The sequence below is a fragment of the Monodelphis domestica genome, chromosome 3 (assembly GCF_027887165.1).
Source record: "Monodelphis domestica isolate mMonDom1 chromosome 3, mMonDom1.pri, whole genome shotgun sequence".
Classification (NCBI taxonomy): domain Eukaryota; kingdom Metazoa; phylum Chordata; class Mammalia; order Didelphimorphia; family Didelphidae; genus Monodelphis; species Monodelphis domestica.
In genome coordinates, this window is record NC_077229.1 from 480,054,676 (window position 1) to 480,076,782 (window position 22,107).

At 36.7% G+C, this 22,107-nt stretch overlaps 1 protein-coding gene across 5 annotated transcripts in view; it reads right to left on the bottom strand.

Moving 5' to 3' along the window:
* ZNF608 (zinc finger protein 608) overlaps window positions 1-11,216 on the bottom strand; it is a 318,252-nt gene extending 307,036 nt beyond the window's left edge. Inside the window, exons 1-2 of one of the 5 annotated variants that reach the window (XM_007486479.3) lie at window positions 8,567-9,260; window positions 6,560-7,642 (exon numbers count right to left, since the gene is read on the bottom strand). In XM_007486479.3, coding sequence (XP_007486541.2) covers window positions 6,560-7,465 — 906 coding nt within the window. In that variant the 5' untranslated portion in view covers window positions 7,466-7,642; window positions 8,567-9,260. Of the gene's footprint in view, window positions 1-6,559; window positions 8,511-8,566; window positions 9,266-10,967 lie in introns of those variants that run through there. The other 4 variants (XM_007486482.3, XM_007486483.3, XM_056824697.1 and 1 more) reach the window with 4 other exon arrangements.
* Between the last annotated feature and the right edge of the window lie 10,891 nt (window positions 11,217-22,107).

The following is a 22,107-nucleotide window of genomic DNA, read 5'->3' on the forward strand; positions in this document are numbered from 1 at the left end:
TTTACATTCATTGGAAAAATAACCCATTTTAGAAAAGAAAACAGTCCTTCTGATTATGGTAACTCTGCCCTACCAAACATTAGAAGAATTAACACATTTTTGCAAACTATTTTTAGCTTTACAAAGAATAAATGTAAAGCATAATCACAGACATAAAAAATTCCTTTTAATTCATTCCCAAAGTTATTTCTATACAGAATTTAAAGTGTCAATTCCCAACTTCTTAATTTTTAGTTCTGAAAATAACATTAGGAGCAGCCCAAATGCTAATCACACCATTCTGAATGGCTTCACAACTATTCATTCAGTTGGGAAAGCTTTTTGTCCCAGGTCATAACCATTCATCCTGAATTTTAAAAAACTGCAACAGAGAACATCATTGGTGTGAACTTCAGCTGTGATAAAGCAGTTCTAAACTGCTGCTCTTATCTACACTACTACCAAACCATAATCAATTTTGCTATGGATTTTCTAAAACATCATAAATAATTGTATGTTCTCTTCTGTGATTACTGCACTTCTCAATCAAACAATGCCAAAAAGAGGTGTATGCATTTAGAATGTCAAAATACAAATCAGGTTTCTAAGCCATTCCATTAGTAAAAATCACACCTTTCCACCCCAAAAATAATGTAAATGCTTTGGTTAAGTTATTTTTTAAAACCTGTAAAAAAATGATTTATGATAATATCTTGCAGGACTGAAATAATGTACTAGTTCAGATTACTATTTTAAGGAGGAAAATAAAAAGAAGGCAAGCAGTTAGGAAACAGAAACAAAATAATCTTTAATGAAAACATGGACAAAGATAATAAATTCAGGATTCTGGACAATATTGTCATAGTAAAATTACTGTGGAAACCATCAATGGTTAATGGTAAGAATGATATAATTATACTATTCCTATCTGTAGATTTTATTCATAGAAATTGTCCTAAATCAAGACTATCTACTATTAAAACTGAATTTAAATCATTTTTACAAAAACCACACTAAAAGAAAAAGTTATCAGTATCAAACAACTATATAATCTTTAAACCCATTAAAAATCATTTTATATTTTCCTTTAAAAAAAAAGATTCTTAAAATTAAAAAAAAATCTCAGATAATCTCACATTTTCTATAGAAAATGTAAATAGCCAAAACAGACTAAAATTTCAGGGATGATAATAACACTAAGGCAGTATTATTTAAGAACAAATAGTTTGATTGTGGGAAGGTTAAAATAGAGCTTTTCCTAGTATAGCTGTCTGGGCCTGCTATCATGTTTAAAAACCAAGATTGTACATTTGTTAACAAAAAACATGCTTTACTACTTTTAAGCATACAAAGATGTTAGGAGTTGTAGATTTATGATTTAAGTGCTTGTTGCTAAAATAGCTTTCCAATTATCAAGGGTCTCTTAGGAAAGGCAAAAATGCATTATGTGTTAATGATCACAACCAGGGGTCTCTTCTTTACTCTTGTCAGAACTAGAGCTGATCCTCCCTGCAGCTTCACCATTAACATGTCTGTTTCCTGTCAGCCCACTCAGAGATAATGTCATTTATCTCAGGAAGGCACAAGACCAGTCATTAGCTTCAATAAAAGATCTCAAACAAAGACAGTATGGTGTTTTATACAGGCCCCTTAGTCAAGACTCTTATTTCCTTAGAATCCAGAACCCAAAAGTTATAATTAAGAAAATTTTTTATAGCAATGAACCAGTCTATAGGATGGTTCTGGACAACAGAAATTTCTATGTAAACAAAATTTTAGTCAATAATTTTATCATGAAAAATTGGATAACTGCTAAGAACTTTCTGGAGTCATTGGGGGGAAAAGGATGGAAAATTGACAGAATAATTCAAATACTGGCATTTAGTGGTAAGATCTTTGAAGAACTGACCCCTTCTATGTGTTTGCCTTGAAGGAACTGAATCACAGTTATAAATTAGTCTGTGGACTGAGCTTCTGGAAGTCTTTTAAATAAAAGTGGAACTGGTTAAAATAAATGTAGGTACATGTGTTTTCACAGTCTTGTTCATATTGCTGCAATTTTTTAAGTTTCAGTGAAGTACCAGGTGAACTTTTTTAAATTAAAAAAACATACAAAGTCAAAATTGGAGCAAATTTCGGATATTCAATTCCCCTTTTCAGTGCTAAAAATGAAGAACAGATGGTACTTTCCATGGTATTTGAATCTGGTTATTGAACACCTATATAGTTTGTGAGATTTTTTTTCTCTTAGCACTTTCAATATGCATTTAATTTACTCACCTATAAAATGTTACTTTGTAGGGGGGAAAAGGTCTTTATATAACTATAATTTCTTTAGTCTTGCAACAACATGATTAACAAAATAACAGTCAACATTTGGGAAATCAATACTTTCCCCCTTATTTAGAGAGTATTTACCAAATTATAAAAAGCATGTAATCTCCAAAGAAAAATATTTGCTACTTCCAAGAATATAAACCAAATTCATGAACTTAAAAATTCATGCTTTTCAATTCTTCACACCATAAACTATTTTAAATGGTACACTGGCTAAGAAGTGAATTCAGAATGTTCAAAGGTTTTCTCAGAAAGCTTCCTTTGGCTAAAAAAGGGCAGCACCTATTCACATAACTCAGAAAGCACTGTCACAGTTCTAGTAGAGACTATAGAAAATTAAGAACCTTGAACACTACTTATTGTTAGACACCCAGAGTTATCAATGTTTTTAACAGCTAAATCCCTCATGTAGCTTTCCAAACAGTTTGCTGTCAAACAACAATGGCATTTGTTCTTTAATTACAGCAAGTGACCTTTCTGCCCTTTTATTTCACAGTGGATAAACTGCCCTCTCCAAGCAGAATTTGGGGGAGGGGAAATAGCTATTTGAAAAACATATTTCCCATCAATGTAGGCATGTTCTTACCTAACTTAAAAAAAAATCTTTCAGGAGAAAAATGAATTATTGGTTCTCTTTTAGATAGAGATTAAATTAATAAAGAAGGCAACATTCAGAACTCAATTTTTATGAAAATTATATTACTACAGAGGAAATGAGTTTATATATTTATAATATTAATAGACTACTTCCCTTAAAAGATATAAGAAAAAACTAAAAGTCCTTCTGCCTTTTGCATTTTTCATCATATGTCTTTCTTTTAGAAGGCTTTTTAAAAAAATAATGATATTTTGCGACTCTACAGTCATTTGACAAGAGCATACACATAAATATATTTACACAGATATGCTCATTTAGCCAAGTTGAACATTCCAGTGCCCTAAAAATTTAATTCATAACCTTGTGTGGGAAGATGCTTCTTACCCACAACAGAAGGCTATTATTGTGTTGGGGGGGGGGGGTGTAGGGAGAGGGGAGGGGGAGTAAGGAGGGTTTAAACACTACAAATCTAGGAGCTGTTAGACCACCTATCAAATCTATTTATTCACATGTATCACCAGTGGCTTAACAAAAAAAAAAAATGGATTCTGTGAATATAGTTAGAACATCTTAGAATTGTAACCTTTTTTTACTTTGTTTCACATATTAAAGGAGCGGTGACTTCAATAATGTACTTGCAGTTTCAACATAAGAGAATCACTGGAGCACAGTCATCTCTTAACAAGATATAATTTATCATGTGTTATGTGACTTTCTGTGGTGAAGAAAAAAATAAACAGACCAGAAATAGATAAGCATTCTGCGAAAGTGTAAAAGTGACAGTCATTTTTATGAATATACTGAGTCCTGCCAACAGAACAAATATAAACAATTGACCCCCTTCAGCTTTTATTTACAGTGAAAAAATATGATTCAGGTTTTGGTAGCAGTTAATTTTCTAAGTCTGAATATCAAAGTGTATATTTAAGCCTTAATCTCAAGAGAACTCAGGAATCATTTCACCACAGAAGACTTTCTAAAATAAAAACATCACCATTTAATTCACTCTAAATGGAAACCCTCTTGTTCATTCCAAAATTATTATGTATATCCTCACACCATTAGAAAATATTTTCTGAATTCAAGTTTAATTAATATTGTAACAAATCAAAGGAACAAAGGTATTTTGAAAGGTAGTATTAAGCAGAATTTTCTTTCCATTTACCAAGGCAAGGAAACATCCTTTAAAGAAACTGTTCTGCAATGTGGGTAAAAAGGAAGCCCTAAGGGATGCTGTTTAAGACACTAAGCCAACATGGCAGTTTGATAGACAATGACTAACACTACAAGATTTGGCCATGTGAAGCCTTCCCTGAAAGTCACGGAGTGCCAACAACAGTGGATATCATTGGAAATGCAGATATTATTTCAAATAGGTCGAGCAATGGTTTAAAACAGTGTTCTTTCTCCAATATAAAATGACATATCTGTTCACAATTTAGGTTATATAAATTTGCTATCACACCCACATTATGCTGATTGATAATGGTTTGTATGTACATTAACAATTTATTTCTTCCTGCAATTTCTTCTGTGACTTGAGAAAAGAACACAAAAACTGAAAATATTAGAGCATCCTAAAACTCTAATCTCTGTTGCCATGACAGCAGTCTTTGAGATACTGAAATGTCCGGATTGCCAGCTAAACAAAATTGTTGAATGTGAACATTTGGCTGAAAGATTAAAAGGCTAAGGGGGATGCAAAAGGGCAGCACCTCCCACATTCCAGGCAGCCACTGAATCCAATCAAATGCCTCTGACTCTTTAACCACAGCCATTGTGAAGACTGGATTAGAGCAATTTATCTAGATGGTTAAAGCAGATTAGAACTGCAATTTGAAGACAAATGGCAACAAAAAGTAAGTGTCCTACTGTACCAAGTTAATAATAATATTTGAGGACACCTTTCAAATAAAATGAAGAACTGTATTGAGAGCAAGTTTATACTAAAGAATAACAGAAATTTACTTTAAAATGTGATTATTTTACTAAATTTAATGCCATTCATCAACAGTTCCTTTGAAAAAAGAAGCACTTCATGGAAAATTTTCTCATATTAATTAAGCTCTCCAGTTTTTACAACCACCAAATCTAAATTAACACCAAAGAAAATTTCATAGATAATCAAAAGGATTGCCTACCTTTTGAAATGTCAATTTAAATACTCAAATACTACCTCAACGGGTAATCCAAAAGTTACTATACAAATTAATAATTAAAACACAATTTTACTGTCAAAATTTACATCCTGAAATTAGAGATGGGAAAGAGGAAATTTTAAGAACATCTCTAGACAACCATGACATAAGCAGGGTGGTAGATGTTTTTGCAAATTTTGCAAATTACAACCTATGGAATTCTTTTGACACAAACCACAACTCCCAACTAACTACATGGAAAAATCTCTTATCCTCTGGCCAGAGCAATTTTGGCTTTTTACAGAGCCTATCTGAATTCAATATAAGAGACTGACCTCATTTCCCAGACAATAAAGGGAGTAGGTTTGGGTGTTTTTTTTTGTTTTTTTTTTTAGGGCTTTATCTGCACAATCTACTTACACAATTAAGTGAAATAGGAGGGATTAAAAGAACATAATAAGGCTAGGGGGGCAATGAATGTGTGAATTATCTAGATGGATAAAATTCATCATTCCAGATACCTTTTTTTATGTATACTTTGTTTATTTTTCCTATTTTATGAATACAACATAACACCCCGAGTCTGTCTCATTTCATTTCTTTCTTAAACAGTTTCAGAAAAAAAAAATGGTAGAAATCCAAATGGTCCCAAACCAAGCTAGAGGAAAAGTTGTTGGAAATAGTGATGCCAAAGCATACAAGCACCTGTTTAACCTCATTCTGGATTTAATATCTTTTTTTATGAATTAGTATAGTAAACATGGCATTTGATCCATTAATGAGAATATCTCTAACATAAGCCTGCACTGGATCATTGAATCTATAGCAAAATTCCTTTAGAGGTGGTTAAAAAATTATAGAAAGATACAAATTAGAATTCCTAATGTACCTTTCCAAGGGAAGGACCCTTGAACTCAAGGAAACAACATAAGAATTACTATTAAATGGAAAATTAAGTGGGCTCGTGCTTTCTGTCCCATTAAAAAGCACACTCCAACTTACAAACTGGCCAGATGCCCATCTACAGAAGAAAATGAACTTCAGTGAATCTATCTGATCGACTGACTCTCTGTCTCTCTGTCTGTGTGTGTGTGTGTGTGTCTCTCTCTCTCCCTTTCCCTCTCTGTCTCTCTGTCTCTCTGTCTCTCTCTCTCTCTCCCTTTCCCTCTCTGTCTCTGTCTGTCTCTGTCTCTGACTCTCTCTCTCTCTCTCTCTCTCTCTCTCTCTCTCTCTCTCTCTCTCTCTCTTCTCTCTCCTATAAACACTAACACATAAACTTCCATCTATGAAGTGATCACTGCTGCCACCACAACAGCTACAAGAACACCATTAGTTGCACAGATCTAAATAATTCACTCAGATATTAAATAATAATGGTGATGCAATACAAATGCCACTAAGACCAAAAAGCAAACCAAGTTTATGGTAATACATATGTAAAGGCACCCAGATAAAAATAAACAATGAGGTACACAAGGTGAATATCTAAGAAGGTGACTTGTCCTACCTTCTCTGTTTTCAGTTTCTTGATTCGCCTGTGGTTCTCCTCATCCTCTTCTTTCTTTACCAAAATAGAGTTCCCCAAGAGCCCTGAATCCGAAGCATTTTTGCTAACTTCCCCTCCAGGGGAGGAGGTGACACTCCCAGTGTCCCCACAATGGTAGGGACTCCCGCCATCATTGCCCTTGGCCCCAAAACCATACAGGTGCCCCCCAGAGGGGACTTGGCCACCACTGCCATTGGTATGGCCCTGAAGCAGGTCATGTTTGTCTTTCCTGGATTTCCCTGTTTCTTTATCCCTCTTTGAGCCTCTACTGGTCTGATTTTTACCTGTTTTCTCCTCTTTATTTTTCCCACAAGAGGCTGCCCCTGTGGCAGCAATAGTGGTGCTGGTGCTGGTATTGGTGTTATTGCTGTTTGGGTTGCCACAGCTGCTGCTGCTCACACTTTGACCCAGTGCTGAATTCATGCCAGTTGCCTCTCCAGGGCGCCCTTGGACTTCCTGCCTCTTACCAGCACTGCTGATCTCAGGAATCCCATACAAGGCAGCAGAAGGCAGAGATTTATTAGCATCCTTAGAAGTTTTACTCCTTTTCACTTTTGATTTGCTGGTCTCTTTGTGTGAATTCCCCTGGGGAGCAGAAGGCTGAACAGAAGCAAATTTTAGGCCATCAGCTAAGACGGTGGTAGCATTAGCCCCACTGGAAGCCAAACTCCCACAATCCTTGGAGCTGCTGCTGCTAGTGCTGTTACTGGAATTATTCATCTCTAATTTCTGTCTGTCCTTCTCCAAATCAGCGTCCAAATCTATTATTAAATTTCCAACCCCAATTTCCCAATCATCACCACTGTCATAAGTATCAACTGTGTTTGGATCCACACCTTTTCCTGCAGTGGAAATGTTCACTGACATCCTGAAAACAAGATTTCTAGAATGAAAATCCGATGAACTTTCCTTTGGTGATGAGGGGACATTCGTTTATCTCCACCAGATTTTCTCTTAAAAAAAAAAAGTCGTCTCTTCCACTTCTTTTTCCTGCCCCAGGTATGTGTCCCGGGTCTATACCCTTCAGTCCAGGTTCATCTTTTCCTGTGAGGGGGGGAAAAGTCGAATATTTCTAGTCTGGGTGTTACCAGAATATAATATGATTAATATTGGGGAATTAGGGAATAAGTAACAGATAGGACAAGGTATATAGCAAAGGTGGCTCATGTACTGTTTCTACTGTCTAAAGCAGGTTTCTGTGGTTTTATTTCTCATATAGGAAAAACACCCAAGATAAAAAAAGTATATTTTAAAAATAATTTAATAATCTGATTCATATCCAGAAAGCTAAGAACAACCACACACACAAAAAAATGAATTTAGGTTCTACACAACATCTAAAATAACAGGGAGAAAGGGAAGGAAATAATATGCCCTAACCCTTCCTGAACCTCTCTAATTTTAGTTTTAAAAGCTCAGACCTTAGAAGTTTAAAAACTAGTTTTCAGGATGATCTAATGTCTAAATTATCCTAATTTCTAAATCTTCACCAAGAACAAAAAAGAAAAAGAAAAAATGGGCTTTAAAAAAAATTTGGTAACAATACCAAAAAATAAATAAATAAAAAGGACCAAGAACTCCTCTACAAACACCTCACACCTCCTTTGTGTGTGTGTGTGTGTATCTCTGTGTGTGTGTGTGTGTGTGTGTGTGCCTGTGCCCTCAGGAATGAAAACTGCTGAAACAAAGAATGGGTGTCCTTTAGAAAATGTAACATCTAAAATAAGCCTCAAGTATTCCTTCTAGGTCACAGAATTGCTCAGTCGTTAAATATAGTATTACTGACTATAGGAAACTGATTAAGACGTATACTTTAAGTCCTCTACACCAAGGTGGCCTCAGTGACCGAAAATGAGTGTGTTTGGCAAAAATCGGTTAAAATGGTTTTAAAGGGATCTTTCCCATTTTTAAACAGTTGATTGTCAAATATTATAGATATAGATATACATACACACACATATTGCTTACCTTTAATCCTTTATCATTTTTAATTAGGCCAGCAAATCACAATGCTGTTCCCACTCGACTCAGCAACAACCCTGTGCCTCATTTTACTTAAACATCAAATGATCAAGAAGCAGAAACCAAGTAAAAACATCTCAGTCAGAATAATCACTGGATAACATTATCCCCCCCAGCGCATACACACTCACTCACTCTCTCTCTCTCTCTCTCTCTCTCTCTCTCTCTCTCTCTCTCTCTCTCTCTCTCTCTCTCTCTCTCTCTCTCTCTCTCTCTCTCTCTCTCTCCCTCTCTCTCTCTCCCTCTCTCTCTCTCCATTCCTTCCCCTCCCCTTTGGCAAACGAATAAGGAGTCCTTTTCTCCTCAAAAAATATGTTACTGTACAGCTGGAAGATAATGTTTCACATTCAGAACAGAAGCACCAAGGGTGTTTTCTCCCCTCTTAACAAGTATAAAGAATGATAGCCAAAAATGGCTTTAAAAAGTTTTCCCAACTTGACATTCTGTCTTCAATTCCAGCCTTGAGTCATCGTGATCAGTAAGTAATGTTCCTATGTAACCAACCTACAGGCGTCCAGTTCATAACAAGAAAAAATGTGCTAACATCAGGATAAATTAGTGAAAGGAAAGAAAAAAGAAAGGACTGAAAATCTGGGCTGGATTTTTCCTGTTGGTCGGGAAGTGGCTTCCCCCCCTTTCCCGCCCCCCCACCGGGCCTGACAGATTTGTTTCTTGAACTAACTTGAGACAAGAGCGGAGGGGAGGTTGGGTGGGGTGGAGGTGGGGGACCTTGCGGGTGAGGGAGGTGGAAGGGGTGTGTTGGAGGAGGGGTGTTTGGAGAAGGGAGAAAACGAAAAGGGGTCTGAGTAAATGACTCAGTGATCTGATAAATCAGTTATGAAAACATTTGTTCAGAAGGGGGCTTGGTCTTTTCCCGTTTTATGTTTAACAACATAAAGGGGGGAAAAATCTCCAAGTGACATCCAGAAGGAAAATTCCACTGTCGTTTAAGCCAGTCGGTCATGTGGTAACTCGGTAATTAGAGTCTAAAAAGAAAAACGCGACCTTTTTAAGGACGGTTTTTCTGGTTGCTGTAAATGGCGCATCTCCCTTTTATTTATTTTTTCCTCTTCCTAGGCTCCCCTACCCCACCCCCTACTGCATTAGTCTGATGGTCTCGGAGGTTGGCTTAGTATTTTTAATTAGCTGGCGTTTGGAACCTAAAAGCTGTAATGAATTGTTGATGGATTGAAGGTAAAGAGTTGGTTTGCAGGAAATGTAGGTGGGGGGATGGGCGAGTTAGCAACAACCAACCATTTAAAAGGAACGATTTTGTTACAGTTCAAGCCTTTCACATCACGTGAGGATCAAGGGCTCAATTGGTTGTCGTGAGAACAAAAATGGGTGACAAGCGTATCCAGAAAATACTGATCTGGTCTTTAAAAAAAAATCTTAAACTCTGTTCCCTCCCCCCTCCCCTTCCTCCCCTTCCCCCCTCCTCCACCACTCGTCTCCAATTCCTCCTTTGTACCCTCCTCCTTCCACTGTTGGCACAGCTACAAGTTATGAATGTGAAACATTTTTCTGAGAACAAGATCCTTGAAGTTAGGAATGAGTGAAATGTACTGAACACGAAGGCAAAGCATGTTTTAAAGAAACACGTTATAAACCTTTCCTCAAATTATCCTCAATTTGTAGTATTTAAAAAGGGGGAGGGGGGAGGCAGAAACAGAGGAAAAGAAAAAGGGAAGCTATAAGTAAGGAGTATAGATAAATGGGTAATAAAGCAAACATTTGCTAGCTTCCAGACTAACTCCTGCAACAAACACATATCGTGGCTTAGTGGATTTATTTAGTTTGCGTTTTTGTTGGTTAATGGTGGGTTGCTCTTGGCTTTTTGGAAAGAGATGGGGAAATGGTAATAATAACCATTACAAGTAATGAGTGTTTTCCCTGGTACAATATCAAATATTCGGTCACTAATAAGTGACAGGGGACAAAAATAATCTCGTCCCCGTGTAATTGCTTCTATAACTCCCAACTAAGAGCTTTCTTCTTGGGAGCTACTTGTTCCATTATTTTAGTGCAAGCAGTTGGGTGGGGTAGGAGAATGGAGTCTATGCAGACTAGTATGTAATTGTGTCAGTTTTATTCTCCTGATTAGTTAAAAAAAAAAAGGTAATATACTTTAAATAGTACCCTCCCCTCTCCCACTACCGGTCAATTCTAATTTGTGTGAAAAGGCTTCACCCTTTGCTTAATAAAACTAATCCTATCGTGTTTTCGTTTCTTTTCTTTTGTTTTGAAATTCGAGCAAAACACTGCAATGGCAACGCATAAAACTCGAACATTCCCCTGCATGAAATCCCCTCTACGTGCTATATACACACCATTAAACCGTACTTACGGTCTGTATTGGATCGAGTTGACCTTTTCCTTCTACCTGCATTGAATATGTTTTGTTGCAGCCGCTTTATTTTTTAAATTATTATCTCTTCAATAAATTTATTAAGACGGACCATCAAGTGTCACAAACCTTCCTTTTTTTAAATTAAAAAATAAAAATGGAAACAAAAAGCCCCCAGTGCACCAATACACAAGCCTGGACAGCAAAATTGAAATCAGAACTGAATGCATATACATATACACAGAGGGAGGAGAGTAGAGCAAAAAGAAGCTCTCTGTATACCTGAAAGGAGCTTTTCTTTGTTCCCAATTCTCTTCCTCACTTAGCCAATCACAATCCAGCTTTTATGAAACCGAGCTCTCTGATTGGTTAGATGCTTTCTCCGGCTAGGGTTGAGATACACATACATACAAAAACACTTAGGGGTGGGGGCAAATTGAGAGGAAGGGAAAGGAAATAGGAGGGGTGTCGAGAAAAAAAAAGCGTTATATTTTGCAAGTATCAGTACACTAGATGGGGTTTGAGAAATCTGCAATAAAATAAAATCATGCTGCCATTTCAATTACTATATCATCCACTCAACATTTTATTTATTTATAACAAATCCTAAACACTGGGAACAGAGGGTGTTGGTAAATGTGAGATCCTGTCATGTTAGGAGAAAAATACTCGGATCCAGTGACCAGAAAACCAGTGACTTGATCAGAACGGAGCTAGGAACGCCGTTTTGTTGCCTTTAACACTGAAACAACCACTGCTGCCTGCAATCTCAGGACTTGGCAGTTTTCAGACATTCTTTCCAAGCATAGAAATATTCTCTGCAATTTTTTTCTAAAGTCTCCGTGTTTATTCGATAATTAAATTAAAAAAAAAAAAAGAATTGAGAATAAAGGTAGTGAAAACTATTTTTTTTTCCAGGCTCCAAATCTGCAAGCACTGAACTGTGCAGCCACTACGTGGTTCCATAGAAATTAGAAACAAGTCTTTTCCACCTGGCTTTGTGCATCCTTTAAAAACAAACAAACAAACAAAAAAACTGCTTGAAATCCCATCTTTAAGTGACTTCATTTTTCATGCAAGTACAAGAAGGTAGATGATTTTTTTTTGTCTGTAGAATTCCTTAAATGATCCACAAGCCTATGTTGTTAAATTGAGAAGAGTTCCCAGTCCTCTCCAAATCCTCAATTCCCCTGACCTTCCACTGGGATGCTGCTTGATATTCCATCTTTATATCATAGAAAATATATCATCTTAGAATTTACATTTCATAATAAAAATTATTATTTCCAGCATTTGTAAAGAACTTAAACTTTGCAAAGTGCTTTTAAAAATGTCATTTGATCCTCATAACCACCCTGGTGCTATTAATGTCCTATTATTATTTTACAGATAAAGAAACTGAGGCATAGAGTAACTTTCCCAGTATAACAGCATAGTAGCTGAGTTACTCAGGCAGGAATTGAACTCAGGTGTCCCATACTCCAAGTGCAGCCCTCTATCCACTGCATCACCTACACATAATGCAAAACAAAGACCAATAAGGTTAAGAGGTATTAGTTTTAGAAATGCATGATAATATTAATAGATTAAATAGATTAAGGGAGGAAATGACCCTGCTATTGAGTCCTTTTACATTTTAATAGTTTTTCTTGGTTTTCCATTATTTTAAGATAGTTGAAATCTTGAGAGCTTTATGCTAGAAATTTCAAGGATTTAATTTAATGAAACGAAGCAAAAACATTTATTGAGTGCCTATTATATACAAGCTTCTACTTTGCTAAGCTTGAAATTTCTCCACAGAAATCATATAGGAGAATATTTTGCAAAGAATCAGCCTTTGATAAGTATTGAACATAAATAAAACTTTGACTTTTGGTGGTTTCTGTTTGTCAAATATATTATGAAATAAATTTTAAACATAAAACAGAAGCAGCAGACATAGGAGTACCTTCTCATTTTAAGTAAGGTTGTCAACATCATATTTGACTTTTGATGCATTTCATGAAAACTGTCGATTTGCTAACTGTATTTTCTTAGTTATAACATAAAACTACTTTTAAAAATCATTCTTATGATATCATGATATCATGACCTTCAGTTCTCTGATGCTTCATGTTAACTCTGTACCAGCAGACTGCAAGATCTGACAGGTTTTACCAAACTAGAAAGGCTTAAAGTATAGTCCGGTAATAAACTGTATATCTATCATCCTAGAAAGAGTCTAAACTCAGAAGGCTAATCATCAGATAGGCTACCAAATGATAAACTTTTTGACCAGGAAACTTATTTCTCTAACAAGTTGTCAAGCCCAGGATCTAACCTTGGCAAATAGAAGTTTAAGGTCAATTAAAGAAATCCATCATTCAATAGTTAGCGAAAAGGATAGTTTACTTAGAACCAATGACATTAGAAGGTGGTGCTTTAACTTGCCAGTTGGATTTCAGCGAGGCAGAATTGTCTTCCAGAGTCATCGAATTAAAATGACAAGACAAAAGCCAGTATGACTGGTGACAGCTTGGGATATAGTGTATCACCTTGGCATCTCTGATGTCTGACCAAGGTCTAAGCACTCTACAGTGCCTACTTCAGCTGCCTTCATGCTGATAGAACAAATAAATAGTTCTTATCTACCCCATCAGGAGACATCCCCCTAATTCACTGTTGGGTTTGGGGCCTGTAGGTTACCCTCAAACTGGTTTTGCCCATTAGCTGAGATGGTTTAACTGGATGTGGTTGCTGTACATAGTATAGCTTTCTTGGAGCCACAGGTGAGAATTGGATGACAGGTGAAACCAAAGGTGGATAAGCAGACCTGAAAAGGGCTCAGCAGGCCCTCACACCAAAGTTGCTAGTCCTTCCTGCTTGTCCCATATATACCATATTGACCTTCCCATTTTGTTGAAATGAAGGTACATCCCAACAATACTTAAACATTTCTAGGAAGGAATTGCTGAATAGTACCAAAGGAAAAGATATATGCTTATGGAGGAGTACTTGAACTATTTCCCCAGTGTATGAGGAGGAACCGTCAAGATCCCAGGAAACTAAGGAATATGGAAGAGGCAAAAAGAAGTCAACCAAAACTATGTCCCAATGTGATCTGTCTTTATAGGACAATTTTTCCAAGGGGTGGGATATAAGAACCTACTTGACCAGAATGTCTTCCTCATACCAAAACTGGCATTAGCTGACCATGGACATGGCTTCTGGGAAGTGAGACACCCAACCAGGGCAGTCACTTAGGTGAACAGAAAGCCCTATCACTAAGGGATAAGGTCACGAGAATTTGTGACAACAACTAGGCAGGTTGAAATTAGGACCCTAATTTTCCCTAAAAGTCAAGTTTTAGGAACAGTTTCCTCGACTCTTAGGAAAAGAACTAGCCTAAATTGAATGGCTAGAGGGCTGGGAAACACTAGCCTACAGTATCCTCAAAATTGTGTTTCCTTCAACATCCATCTACTCTAGTTATACTTGATCTTCTTCCATTTCTCTTCCTAATACTCTTTTCTTTTTTAAAAAATTCTGTTTGGGATCATGTTTAGCAGTGATTTACTGATGCTCTAAAAAACAATTCAACCTTGCTGTAATTTTCAAGTAACCACTCCACTGCAAGAAAAGTCTTCTTCACAACAAGAAAGCATAAGTCTGTAAAAGAAATTAATACATTGACTAAATCAGAAAACTGCTAAAATAAATGTAAATACACTATATCTATCACTCTATCAAACATCTATCCATCTATCATGTACATGTGTGTTTTGTATGTGTACAAAATAAGTAATTCAAGTCTTAGTAAAGTTTTAAACTTTAATAGCTTATAATTACACCAAGACCCTTAAAACACCCTTCATATGTATATGTATAAACACATAATATTTAAGTATACATACTATGTATATACATATATATGTAAAAATACATATGTGTAAACATAAATATACTAGATCAAAGACATACTTTTTTATATCTATATGTCTACAAGGAGTTAGTTGTTCTCTCAATAAATATTTATGGACCACATACTCTTTGCCAGGCCTCTTGTGAAGTTCCTGTGATAGATAAAGAAAAGAACCTTCTCTAGCAATTAAGTAGGGGAGACCATAAGCAAACAAATATGTATAATCAAACTATATAGAGGAAAAATAGGAAATAATTAAGAGGGAAGGCACCAGAATTAATAGATATTGGGAAAGCTTATTGTAGAAGATAGGATTTTAGTTGAGACTTGAAGGAACCCAGGGAATTTAGGAGGTACAGAAGAAGAAGAAAAGAATCCTATGTATGGAAGATAGCCAGAGAAAATGCTCAGAAACTCAAGATGAACTATCTATTGTGGAATTTGTGGATTGAAGAGCTTTAGAAAGGGTGTGTGTTTTAAAATATAGTGGGGGGGGACAGAACTGCATCCCCCATCGTGCCCCAGGGGTACCTCCCACCCACTTCCTGGCATAGGATAAGTCTTAAATGGACCAATCCCTGATGAGGGAAGGACCATGCCTCAGGGCAGATTAGCTCAGCAAGTCAGCTCAACTGGTCTAATCCAGTATACCAGCAGAGCAGAGAAGATGCACCTTTAGGGAAGCTCACATGCCCAAACTCACAGAGCCAGCAAACAACCAGAGGATCAAGTATACAGCCCACAAGGAGGGGGGGATATTAAAAAAATATGAGAAAACTGAAAAAAAAAAGGATTTTATGATTGAAAGCTTCTATTCAGATAAAGAACAAAGAACAGATGGAACAGAGGAGGACCAAGGAACTTCAAGCAAAACCTCAAAAACTCCAGCAAATTGGACTCAGGCTCTGGAAGAGCTAAAAAAATAATTTAAAAAATAAATAAGACAGATTGAAGAAAATTGGGAAAAGAACTTAAAAAGCAAAATAGATCATCTAGAAATAGAGGCACATGAACTAAAACAAGAAAATAGTATTTTAAAAGCCAGAATTGACCAGCTCAAACATGAGGTAAAAAAAGATGAAAAGAATGAAAATGACTTACAAAGAAAAATACATCAAAAGGGAAAGGAAGATCAAAAAGTCATGGATCATGAATTCAGTCTTTAAAAATGAGAATTGAACCAATTAGAAGCTAATGACTTCACAAGGTATCAAGAATCTATAAAACAAAATCAAAAGAATGAAAAACAGAAGAAAATCTGAAACACTTTATAAAACAAACAAAAGATTGACCTGGAAAATAAATCCTAAAGAGACAATTTAAGAATTATTGGACCACCCAAAGGTCATGCCCCCAAAAATAAATAAATAAAGCCTAGACATCATACTACAGGAAATTATCCAAGAAAACTGCCTTGATATCCTTGAACAAGAGAGTAAAATAGAGATTAAAAGAATCCACAGCTTACCTCCTGCATTAAATCCACAAATTACATCTCCCAGAAATGTTATAGCCAAGTTCAAGACCTCCCAGATCAAGGAGAAAATAATATAGCAACTAGAAAGAAACAATTCAGATACCATGGAGCCCCAGTCAGGATCACACAGGACCTGACAGTCTCTACATTCAAGGACTGGAAGATTGGAATATGATATTCCAGAAGATAGGAGAACTGGGTCTACAACCAAAAATCAACTACCCAGAAAAGTGACTATACTCTTTCAGTGGAAGGTTTGATCATTTAACAAGACAGAAGATTTCCAAGCATTCCTAAAGAAAAGATAAGACTTGAACAGAAAATTTGAGGCCCAAATACATAATACAAAAAAAGCATGAAAAGGTAAATATGAAAGAGGAAAAATTTAAGGGCTTCAATAAGGCAAATGATGTATATTCCTATAAGGAAAGATAATATCTGTAACTCTTAAAAATTGTTATTGTCATAGTAGTTAAAAGGGGCAAAATATATCACATAAAGAAGCATGGCATGTGATATAAAGGGGTTAGGGGAAGAAGACCAATATAATGGAAAGGAGGAAGAGGTTGGTGACTGGTAATACTTAAACTGTACCCACATTGGATTTGGGTCAGAGAGAAAACAGTCAGACTTATTGGGGTATAGAATTGTATCTTACCCTATAGAAAAGTAGAAGTGGAATAAGTAATGGGGTGGTGGGGAGGGGAGTAATAAAAGGGAGGGAGATGCTGGATGGGGGTGACCAAAAGTATAGTAAGAGGGAGGTAAGAAGGGAGGGTAGGATAAGGGGAGTAATATAAGGGAGGAGAAAGGGGGAAGATTGATTAAAAGCAAAACACTGCAGGGAAGGGAAAGAATAAAGGAATAAGGGCAGCATTAAAGAAGGAGGTCAAAATGGAGGGGAATACACAGATGTTAATCATAACTGTGAATGTGAATGGAATTAACTCACCCATAAAACTCAAGTAGTTACCAGAGTGGATTAAACACCAGAATCCTAGCATGTGTTGTCTATAAGAAACATACATGAGACAATCAGACACATATAGGGTAAAGTTAAGAGGCTGGACCGAATCCCTTCTTAGTGCTGTAAGGGGTTTTATAATTTCCCCATAGCAAGGAATCTATTGTCTACAAAACCCTGTTGCTCCCAAAATTGCTCTCAATTGTTTCTTAGTAGTAGGAGCCCTTAAATTTTGAATATTCTCAATTCATTTGGGAGAAATAAAGTGGGCACCTGCAGTCAGGATGAACCCCTCAAATTAGAACCACAACACTTATCAGCTCTATCAGATCTAAAAAAGGCTATCCTGTCGGCCCCCACTCTAGGCATCCCAGATTACAACAAACCAATTACTTTGAATGTACATGAGTGAAGAGGGGTAGCTTCAGGTGTTTTAACTCAGACTTTGGGACCTTCTCAGTGCCCAATTGCTTATTATTCTGCCCAACTGGACCCAGTAGCATAAGGAGCACCACCATGTCTTAGAGGAGTAACTGCTACAGCCTTACTAGTGACAAAAACTGTTGATCTAGTATTGGGATGCCCATTAACAATTATGTGCCCACATGAGGTAGAAGCATTGTTGCTAAGATAGAGAACACAGGCATTTTCTGATCAGGGAATTACAAGGTATGAAATAACCTTGTTAAACAATGAAAATATTACCTTGAAGCACTGTTCAACTCTTAACCCTGCCACCTTGCTTCCAAATTTACCAACTTCAGGAGAACCATTACATAGTTGTGAAACACTAGTGTCCATGGCAGAAAAGCCTCAAGATGATCTCTTGGACACTCCCTTAAACAACTCAGATCTGGTCTTATTTACTGATGGTTCTTCTTTTATGAGAGATGGCATACACTACACTGGAGCTGCTGTAAGTCACAGAATTTGCCACTGAGTGGTCAGCTTCACTGCTTTCTAATATTAGCATTCAAGGAGCAGAACTCATAGCTCTCAAACATGCCTGTATAATTGCCAAGGGTAAAAAGGCAACAATTTATACGGATTCTAGATATGCTTTTGGCATTTGTCACTCAGTCGGGATGCTGTGACTCCAGAGAGGATTTTTAACCTCACCTGGAAAATCCATAGCTAATGCAGAAATTATTAATGAAGTTCTTTCTGCTCTCAAACTGCCTAAAGCCCTATCTGTAGTTCATTGCTCTGCCCATACAGGTGGCACTGAACCTGTCTCTAGAGGAAATGACCGAGCAGATACTGCTACAAAGCTAGCAGCCATAGAAGGGCCTGAATTAATTTTAACATTAACAACCACTGATGATTTAAATTTATCACTTTCCTATAATGAAAAGGAAGTGGAAAAATGGAAAGAAAAATTTAAAGCAAATAGATTAATGGAGTATGGGTATCATCTGAAGGGAAAACCCTGCTCCCTAGAAGTTTCTATCACCAAATTTGCCAATCTGTTCTTAAAAATGGCCACTTTGGTACCCAGGGCATCATGGACTCTGTTAAGAGAGTATGGATAACCCCTGGTATAATTACCATAGCCTCTAAAGTGTGTTCAGCCTGCTCTACCTGCCAGGCATATGACTAATATGCCTTTCATGGAAAAGCTTTCAGTGGGCATCCTCTGGCTTACACACCTTTTGAGCACTTACAGAGAGATTTCATAACAATGCCAAAGGCTGGACATTATACATTTTGTCTAGTCATAGTAGATCAACTGACCATATGGGTGGAAGCACTTCTTGCAACCCGAGCCACAGTGGCTTTTGTTGCTAAGGTACTTTTAAAAGAAATTATTCCTCATTTTGGCCTGCCAGCATGTATTGATTTAAATAGAGGAAGTCATTTTACTTATTCTGTCTTAAACCAAATATATTCTTGCTTGGGTATAACTCCCAAATTCCATGCTCCATATCATCCCCAGAGCCCAGGTCAAGTTGAAACGATAAATAAAGAACTTAAAACTATGATTGGCAAATTATGCACTTAGACCCATTTAAAATGGCCTGAAATTCTCCCTCTGGCCCTATTTTATCTTAGAAGCAGGCCTAGAGGAGACTTACATATCTCACCATTTGAGATGCTTTTTGGACATCTGCTATACAGGCTAAGCCTTTCTCCCTGGCATATACATCACTATTAGGGGGAGATACTACTATTGCTTCCTATATACAGGAATTACAGCATAAACTGCATGAACTCCATGAATCCGGAACTGCAGTACAAGCCAGACCACTAGACTTTCACTTCATGACCTGACCCCAGGAGACAAGGTGTATATTAAGACTTTCCAATGTACTGCTCAGCCTTCCTGGGAATGACCATTCCAAATATTGTTAACTATTCCAACATCTATAAAGGATGGCGAGGGGGACTCTTGGATTCATTGCTCACATGTAAAGAGAACATCTTCTGTTGAAACTAATTGACTGTATCCTATCACATGAATTGAAGATAACAATCCATTGACAAGAGGATGCTGTTTTTCAAAACACATTGAATTCCTGATTTTTTCCTTCTCTTTCCCTTATTTTTTATTATTGCTTTTCTTTTGAATATTTGATTTTTCCCCCTTTCCTCATTTCTTGTAAAAAAGGTACATATAATTAAATTTTTTTCTCTCTCTCTGCAGTAATATGTTTAAATATACATACTTGCTGTATTATTAATATATACCCAAACAGCTTTAGACTATGGGAACCTACCATTTATTGATAAAATATCATAGGACTGTGATTAATGTTTGTGTCTGATTCCAGGAAATGGGATAAAAACAAGGAGCACAGACTTAACCTGAATAATGCCAAAAGAGCACACAGGAAATACTAATGTGGACTTGAGATTGCAACACTTGACATATGTTAAGTCATAGGACTTCCTTGTATCTACACTCTTTATGAAGTACTCATACAAGTACAAAACTTTAACTATCATGCTGGCTCCCTATATCCCTGAGAATGAAAAAAGTCAGACCAGGGAATGATGCTTCTCTATCAAAATGGAATTCTAGTTTCTTTCCTTCTTATAGTATGGCAACTTCCTGTAGTCTTGGCTGCAAATGGTTACGTGAAATATCACTGCATTCTGTCCTATAGACTTGTGGGATAGAAATTACCTTAAATTGGACCTTTTCAAGGGCCCATTATAAAGTTATTCTTGTTTACTCAACATTTTATACATAGATTTTGGTATTTTGATTCTGATTTTGAATTTTTTTCCTTCCCTTTCTCCCAAAAGTTTAACTTTCTTCCATATTTTTCCCTTTTTATATTTTTTGTTTTGTTTTTTGTTTGTTTTGTTTTTATTATTTTTGAATTCTTTTAATAACTGACTCATACACCCCATAACTCAACAATGCAACCTGAACTGAACTGGATGTTATTTTTTAACACCCACTTTGGGGGGGATTGTATTTTAATAAAAATCCAAGATTTTGAAAAGTTTTTTTTTAGGAAGAAGCTTACTAACTCCTAAATCCAGAGAATGAACTGTTGCAGAAAGATGCCAGAAAACCTACATTACATCAAGATCAAGAATGAACCTTGGGGTGTGGTTGATTGAACTGAAGGTTGATTGAATTTATTTTGATTGTACACTCTTCTACCAAAGGGAACTGCCCTCTAATTGGCTTTTGTCAATGCACCCAGCAAAACATTGCTTTGTTGTCTCTGTCTCTGTCTCTGTCTCTGTCTCTGTCTCTGTTTCTGTCTCTCTCCCCTATTTCCCCTTATCTCTAACTATTGTAATTTCATAGCTGGTATGTTTACAAGCGCCATCGGAGAGACTAGTCTTCCTCGGGCCTCAGGGGGATGGTGAATTTCAAAACTACTCCACCCTATTCAGACCATTCTTTAGAAGATCAGATTTAGCTATTTCCTGATCAATAACAATAGAGATACTTGGAATAACAGAATCAGGTCTTGGAAACTACAATCTCCACCCTACTCAATGTAACAAGATTAGGAAGGGCTACAGCAAACTCAAGATTTAATTATTTGAGAATATGGCCTTCAACAGACATGTGCAAAAAAAGGACAGACCTCTGGGCAGTTCTAGGTCAAGCTAGAGCCACAATTGGCACATGTGAGATGCAGGAAGTGAGGTAGAGAAAAGCCTCTTGAGTTTTCGGGACTTCCTGAGAGGAGGTGTAGAGTTCAGTTTGAGGCTAGTACTTGGGGTTGGAGGAGCCCCGCTAACTGCTTTCCTTCAGATTGGTCACATGAGTGATAAGGACTGATCCCTTTCCCTGCCTTGGCTATCAAGGCCTTAACACCCACTTTGGCTCAGCCTGAGCCAGAGTGGTTCTGAGTTAAACTTCCTTACTTCTCTCCCTTTTCCTTCTCTCTCTCTCTCTCTCTCTCTCTCTCTCTCTCTCTCTCTCTCTCTCTCTCTCTCTCTCTCTCTCTCTCTCTGTCTCTCTCTCTCTCCTTCTAATACTTTCTTCCTCCTGTTGTAATTAAATTTCCATAAAAGTTTGGCAGCCAACTTGAGGGTTTCATTTAGGAATTACATAAGTGAATTCCTTGGCGACCTTAAATTAATATATATCAGTCTTTTAAAGTGATTTCAATATCAGAATTGGGCTGCAACTAAGACAAAGAAGGCAAGAGTAGCAATCATGATCTCAGACACAGTTAAAGTAAAAATAGATTCAATTAAAGGAAACAATGAAGGAAATTTCATCTTGATAAAAGGCCATATTAAAAATAAAGGAATATCAGTATTCAAACATGGTACATACAGCTTCCACATTTTTTTTAAACCCTTACCTTCTGTCTTGGAGTCA